This window comes from Triticum aestivum, chromosome 3A, assembly GCF_018294505.1.
Source record: "Triticum aestivum cultivar Chinese Spring chromosome 3A, IWGSC CS RefSeq v2.1, whole genome shotgun sequence".
NCBI classification, from domain to species: Eukaryota; Viridiplantae; Streptophyta; class Magnoliopsida; order Poales; family Poaceae; genus Triticum; species Triticum aestivum.
Window position 1 is genome coordinate 113,305,143 of NC_057800.1, and position 7,208 is coordinate 113,312,350.

General features: G+C 44.0%; 1 protein-coding gene across 2 annotated transcripts in view; it reads right to left on the minus strand.

The window, feature by feature from the left end:
• The window catches only part of LOC123060582 (probable RNA-dependent RNA polymerase 3), a 28,781-nt gene extending 22,521 nt beyond the window's left edge, over positions 1–6,260 (minus strand). Inside the window, exons 1-5 of one of the 2 annotated variants that reach the window (XM_044483354.1) lie at positions 5,694–6,260; positions 2,735–3,494; positions 2,380–2,509; positions 1,621–1,704; positions 1,050–1,098 (exon numbers count right to left, since the gene is read on the minus strand). In XM_044483354.1, coding sequence (XP_044339289.1) covers positions 1,050–1,098; positions 1,621–1,704; positions 2,380–2,509; positions 2,735–3,494; positions 5,694–6,027 — 1,357 coding nt within the window. In that variant the 5' untranslated portion in view covers positions 6,028–6,260. Of the gene's footprint in view, positions 1–1,049; positions 1,222–1,620; positions 1,705–2,379; positions 2,510–2,734; positions 3,495–5,693 lie in introns of both variants that reach the window. The other variant, XM_044483353.1, reaches the window with a different exon arrangement.
• Between the last annotated feature and the right edge of the window lie 948 nt (positions 6,261–7,208).

Sequence of the window (7,208 nt, forward strand, 5' to 3'; positions counted from 1 at the left end):
AGGGGACGATGGATGGATTGATGGATCAATGGAACAAGCAGTAGAAAACACCCCAATTTATAGGTTGCTGCAGACACGAGCCTGCAGTTCATTGTCTACTTGCCATAATCTCAGGATTTAGTATTTGCACAAAAATTGGGGGCCCTAGATTTTGAGGGGCCCTGTGCAGCGGCTCCACTTGCACCTGTGCATGTACGGGCATGGAATTGACATTGGTAAGTTGACTGCACAAGGTCGTGGATCGGGTAGGACAGGAGGACAAGGTCTATGGTCGTTTTGGAATTATAATATGTTCACTCTCTTGTTCTATGATCTAAAACTGAAATAACTTGGTTGAGAAGAAAAAAAATGACAAACAAGAGCATTATATTGAGTTGGAGTCGCATTTCTGCATTTGTTATTTGTGCCTTCTATAAGTGTTGGTCTCGCATGAAAGTAGTAGTGTATTTGTTTATTTGCGTTAGGTCCCACATATGAGTACATTTGTTTATTTATATTCTTGGAAGGTTGCTGTTCCCAATGTGGGTAGAGGAGCATTTGTTTATTGGTGAAGGTTGTTGGTCGCACATGTGAACTCACCAACTCCAACCTTTATAAGTAGGAAAGATTAGGCAGTGGTAATACTGGAAAACCATATTACTTAATACTCTCGTAGTGTAAAAAAACGCCTTATATTTTGATACAGAGGGAGTAGTAATTAAGGGTGGGTTGGGTGCTTGTGGTTCTATAAATCAAGTTTGGCATTAATTGGACAAATCAAAATGGAATACAATGATATGCATATTATTCAATTCTAATCAGCCAAACACAAACACATCTTTTCCTGGATCTACTCATCTAAATGTCATATAACTAAATGAAATCCTGCTCTATCTCATTCTCATACACCTCCAAATAATCCGTATGTACCAGCCTATGTAGGGATCAGCTTATTAACACCTAGTGGCACACCACAGAAGGCAGAAATTGTATGTACAGTATGCACACTCCTCGGTATGGCAATCTTGTTAACAAAGAAAAACTGAGAATATTATAAGAGGAGAACTTACCAAAAAACCGGTAGCGGCGTAAACCCAGAATAATACCATCTTCAGCAACCTTATGGTAAGGTAGAAAATCAGTCACAGATTCTGAAGATTGCCCCATAAACTTTACCAAGAGGACGTTATCATCACCAACAATTTTTTGCAAATGAGTCCGCGTATTTTGTATATACGGTCCCTATCTCCAGTCAAATGAAGTTAAAATATAAGATTGGTCTGAGCTTTAAATAGAAATTCCTTGTTGTACGCAACATTTGTCGATTTTGGTCCCTAAACGAATTACTTTTGTTGACATTTTCCTAAATATTTGTAGTTCTACTACCATACTATGCATGACTTACCAACTTATGCAATCACAATCACATGATTATCATAAACTGCATATTTACACTTTGTTAGAGCTTGCACAGTATGCGTGTCTGGAATACACCTATATGTGAATCTAGAGGAACAAACACACCCAAAATGAATCAACAGAAACAATAAAAGAAACATGGCTGGTAGGTGTGCATACATCGAATAGCAGGTCATCAACATAATATCACAGTGAAACAATAAATATAAAAGTGTTACAAACCTTGAAAAGTTTCACTACAGAATCCCCTGTTATCTCTACAATACAATGGTAGACTCTTGGTGCACCTGGGTCGGAATCAAGGTTCTACAAGCATCAAGTTGAGAAAAGGGGAACAATTCTATCAGCCTCAAGGTATCATTTATTATAGAGGGAAAATCAAATATATATGCCAGCACATTATTCTCATTGAGAGAGATTATTCCTGCTGCTTAATGTCTCTATAATAATTCTTATAAGGAGTGTGAGAACTGCGAGTGGAGACATGGAATTGATAGCACACAAGGTTCAAAATAACAAAATTATGGACAAATTAATTCATCTAGTTGTATCGCTAAAGGATTTCAGAACTATGATGGATCAGTACGACTGTACAAAATTAGCAGCCAAAAAAAATAAAGGGGAAATGACATGTGATGTCCCATCTAGCCAGCAAACCAGCTGCAGCAATTTCAAGCTCTTTTTTTGCATGTAATTAATTCTACTTGTTTTCCTAGTTTGAAATCAATTAATTAAAGCGTTAGTTAGGCACAAGTTGTGATATACATGTTCGGCACAATAGGCATGACATTACGATATACGTTCATGTGCAAACTAAAAGCCAAAACACTTGAAACTTTCTGCACATCTGCAAATTATATATAGCTCTGGTTCCATTGGATGAATATATCATGTGCTACTATGATAGAAGGGCATCATACTTGACCATTGTTAAGAGACCTATCATGAAATAAGATAAAACAAGAGATTGATAAAAAAAACCTTCACTCTATCTGAAAATTTTATATACTTGCAACCAAATGCTCTCCAGATTTCTGGCTCAAACTGAACCATGGAAAGGTACTTCAAGGATCTAATATAGTCCACAGATAGTTCATCTTCTATCCTCTTCCTGTAAATCAAATAGAAGATATAACAGGAACTTCATCACATGTACAAGACAGTTTTGCCTTAAAGGTTAAATTTACTGGGAACAAGAGGCACATGTACTTTAGGAAATAGTGATGTCTGGATAAGCCATCCATGGAAGTGAACAAATTAAACGTTTTGATTCTATTTACTAACAAGTATAACAAAACCATGTACTCCAAAAACTGTAACTCAAAGAGGAACTCACTGACGAAGGTATGCACAAATCATAAATCTCTTCATGAACTCCAAATCCTCCAGTGCTTGCATTTGAGGACTTGCTTTCTCCCTCAATGCATTTTCTGTGGCATGATAGGTTGCACAACTTGGCGCCATTGCCCATGCTGGGCTATGTGGGCTTCCTGACGGAAGAACCATTCGCTGAACAGGTCTTGAAAGATCCCGCACAGGGCTTGGTGTGGAAACACTCCTTGGAGGTGTATGAATGGCATTTGGTATGGGGCTTTCAATCCTCATATCATTATGCAGCCCAATGGACACACAATGGCCAGGGCTACCTCCTTGCATCATAACATCAGGAGTAGGAACATAGTCCAGGTTCAGGAGCGGGATCCAAGCGCGCGGGTTCTCGCCTGCCATCCATGGCAGGGTTGGAACCGGCATCATAGCAGGTGTCATTGAGGATGGGTTCTCGGCTGCCATCCTGGGCTGGGTTGTTGCCGGCATCATAGCAGGAGTCATTGCTCGGATACGATCATTAATCTGAATGTCATCCTGGATTTGCAAGGAGGCCCGGCCAGATGGAGTATTAGCTGCCATCGCGGTCACGTTTTGTTCTATACAAACAATTTCTCTGACAGGACCCATGTTATCTTGCAAATTGATAGGCCGCGGTTGACTGGGACTCCCAGCACGGTTTGAGAGACGAAAAGCTATCTCTTCAGTGTAAGGGCTTTGAACCTCAACTTGATCATCGCTATGGTACTGTGGCCCAGATACAGAGTCATCTGTTTAACCAAAGATTTCATGGTTAGTTCAAGGAACATTACAGTATATACAACATAAAAGCAAAGAATCATCAATCTAGCAAGGAGAACGAGAAGCAGACACAATTGAATGAATGCAGAAAAATATTCCACATGAACAATATGCATAGCAAATCAGGCATGGTTGCGAAGGCAGGAAGTGTGGAAACAAGAAAACACTGATACTTATCCGTATTGGATACCGTATCAGATACCGATTCTTTCCAGATACGTCCCTGATACCTTTCAGGCTCTAGTGGTGCTGGTGGTGGGCTCCTTTCCCCGGTGCTCCTGCTCCCCTTTCCCCGCTCCCCTTTCTCTCTAAGTGAACTCTAAGCGAACTTTTATGTTTGGTAAATTGCTGCTACCCTGTGGCTGCTGGTTCTTGCTTTTGTTGAAATCATGGATAAGAAGATAGAAATGGACTGCACTTACGAAATACTCCCTCCGTCCCAAAATAAGTGTCGCTGATTTAGTACAAAGTTTGTACAAAAGGTCCACCAACTTACAAAAAGAAAGGGCAGTGACTCTACTGTGCTGCGGTGTTGAGGTGTAGTTTCCTCAAGAATACAATCAGCGACAGAATCCGGTAACCCCAGAAAACAGCATTGAGGAAGAAGCAATTTTGTTGCTGCTCGTACTTATAAGAAAGCTAGCCCTCCGAGAAATAAAGTGGGATCCTGACTTTGTGAATCATTTGATTTGATGTATGCACTGTCAGTATCTGGGTAGTTGAAGTCTTGGCCAACCATCTAGAAACATTGTTGCCTGGAACCTATAGCAGATCAGAAATGTGGTATATTCTCGCACTTTGCTCCAGTGCAACTGGCATGGACAATAGTGCCTTGAATATTATAAGGAATAGCTTTCATGTATTAGAAAGGAAGGGAAAACATCATGTTCCATCTCTTCTTTTAGGGGCCAAAGAAACTATGCTGTAAGAATGCATGCTTCTGAAGGAATAAAATTGGCAAATAAAGCCATGAAGTCTTTCAGAAGTCATGAGAAACATTTTATCAGCGTGTAAACCATTTTATTGGTGGACCTTTTGCTAGGCCCTCCACTTCTCACACAGAGAAGTTGAGATTACAGGAGGAAGCACTGAGGCTTTTGCAGGAGGCTGCTGCGATGGCCAAGTGTGGACCTGACAAACTGTATAGCCTTGCTTCGGAAAATGCAATGCAGCTGTTGAAAATGCAACAGAATGTCTTGAAAAATGGTGACTGGAAGTTCAGTTAGCGCCTGGAAGTTGTTAATTCTGGTGTTATCTGCACAACAAAATTTACAAGAAGCTGAAGCAGTAGCAGATATCAAAGCAGAAGTAGAGAGGTTTCTGGTGCTTCTTGCTCTGCTCTGTCTGGTAATTTCTCCTCTGTGGAATGCCCTTTAGCTCTGTGCTGCTATATTGCTCTTTGCGCTCTGCTATGCTAGTTCACCGTTGTATACAACCAAGGAGAATTGGTTTGCACCAGAGACTAGTAGGAAATCCTTGCAAAACAGAGCTTTCTTAATTGATTAATTGGCCATGTCATGTCGCTGCACCTGACTGGGATCAGCATACTTGGCCATGTCATGTCGCTGATTTAGTACAAAGTTTGTACACTTATTTTGGACGGAGGGGGTTAAAAAATAGTCAAACATATTCCCATATTGATACCATATTCTACGTATATTGCCCCGATACTGAATTACTGATACACGTATCCGTATCAGTGCAATTTATTGTGGAAACATCATTATACTGAACACGTGCCAAGAATGCTCTGCTCTGTCTTTCAAACGATAGCATGCCTAATAAGAAAAATCCAAAAGCACTGCTTGGCGAATGGCAAAGAAGAATATGATGACGAAATCTGAAGCAGAGCTCCACGAAATCAACAAAAGAGAAGAACATGGCCATTTGTGATCCCTACTGCCGAGCATGAAAGCAGATCCACCCGAGCAACAGAAAGAAAGCACCACTTAACTCCACTTATTTTACATTGAAAAGTGGGAGGGTTTCCAAAAATAGAGCAGGAACCGAGGATCCAGCCGTTGAATTTGAATAAAAAGGGTCACTTTCGCCACAAAATGCAGTATTGCGGCAGCCGCATTCCCGCACGATGCACACCCATCCCCTAACTGCACTCCACATCCAACCAAGCAGACCATAACAAATAAAAGAGGGGGAAGGTGGCTCACCTCCCTGCGAAGGGCCGGAGCTGCAGCAGGCGGCGCTCTTGGCGGGAGGGATGCCCCGCGCGTTGCGCTGCATCGCCTCGAAGTCCTTGTCGGCCCTGTCCGCCAGGTACCTGATGAAGCCGGAGAGCGTCTTGACGGGCGTCCGGGACTCGGCGATCGCGCGCAGCACCCGCGCCGCCGCCGCCTCGCCGAGCCCCGCGAGCCGCTGCCGCGCGTCCGGGTCGGCGCACTGCCCCAGGCGCGCCTCGAGCCGCGCGAGCTCCGCGCCCGCGGCCGCCGGGAGCGGCGGGGCCGCGCACGTCCGCTGGGCCGTCGGGCTCTGGTAGCTCAGCATCTCGGCTAGGGTTCAGGATGCAGGGTCTCCGGCCGCGGCCCGCGACGGCGGCGGCGGCGCCGTTCCTTCGCGGCTAAGCAAATGCTGGCCCGCGACGGCGGTGGAGAGGCCGAGAGGGACGAAGAGGGGAATCAAACTGTGCCAAGGGAGGGGAAAGCTGCCGCCTGCGCTGATCACGGGCGCTGGAGCGACGCTGCGGGGGAGGGGGAGGCGGCGGGTGTGGGGCCCGCGTGACGTTGGTGTGGTGTGGTGTGGACTTGAATGGCGACCTGTGTTGTGGGACAAGGGAACCGCGCCGGCCCTGGGGTTGCTCGGAAGGACTGGCACGTGGCGGGATAGGGAGAATCTTCGGAGAGGATGGACGGTGGGGCCGGGTGTCAGGGAGCCGCGGGGCATGCGGGATTCGTCGTGTTGTACACGTTACCTTCTAATCCCATAGTCTTGCTGACGAAAAGATTCCGAGGGAAACCCGGAAGGAATCGATCCTGTCCTCCCTACTGACAAGTGGCAAGTCCATTCACGTCGTCGTCAGGCTCGCTTATTTAAAATTCAAATGTTCACAAATGTTTCCCTCCCGGCCTAGAGGCGCCCAACCAATTACTACTGCTCCAGTCGTAGCTTATTTTCCCAAAGCCATCTTCCGCTCGTGAGCTCAAATTATATATATATATATATATATATATATATATATATATATATATATATATATATATATAGGACTGCTAAAGTGAGCCTGAGCGTACTATTATTAGCGTACGCGCCGACCCAACGTACGAACCGCCTAATTAGGCTGACTCAACCCCCTATCCGAGGCGTCTGTATCAGTAACTCCAACGTAATTAGGAAATAAAATATAGTAATAAAAGAAACATACTTTACGGGGCATATCTTGTAAGGTCTGATAGTAAACCGTATGAAGGAAGTAGTAATGTAATTACTACCTAGGAGCTAATGGATTTGTATGGCCAGGTAGTAACGTACAGAAGATAGTAGTAATGTAATTACCACCTAGATAGGAATAGGTTCGTTTGGAATCGTAATACAATTACCATTCAACACATTTTTGGCATGCGTTTTACTAGTAGTAGGAGCGTACAGGGTAATCAAGTTAGTTATATTACTATATTTGTCAAGGAGAGCTTTACTAACATGGTTGTTGAGCGGCCGGTGCTAGCAGATTT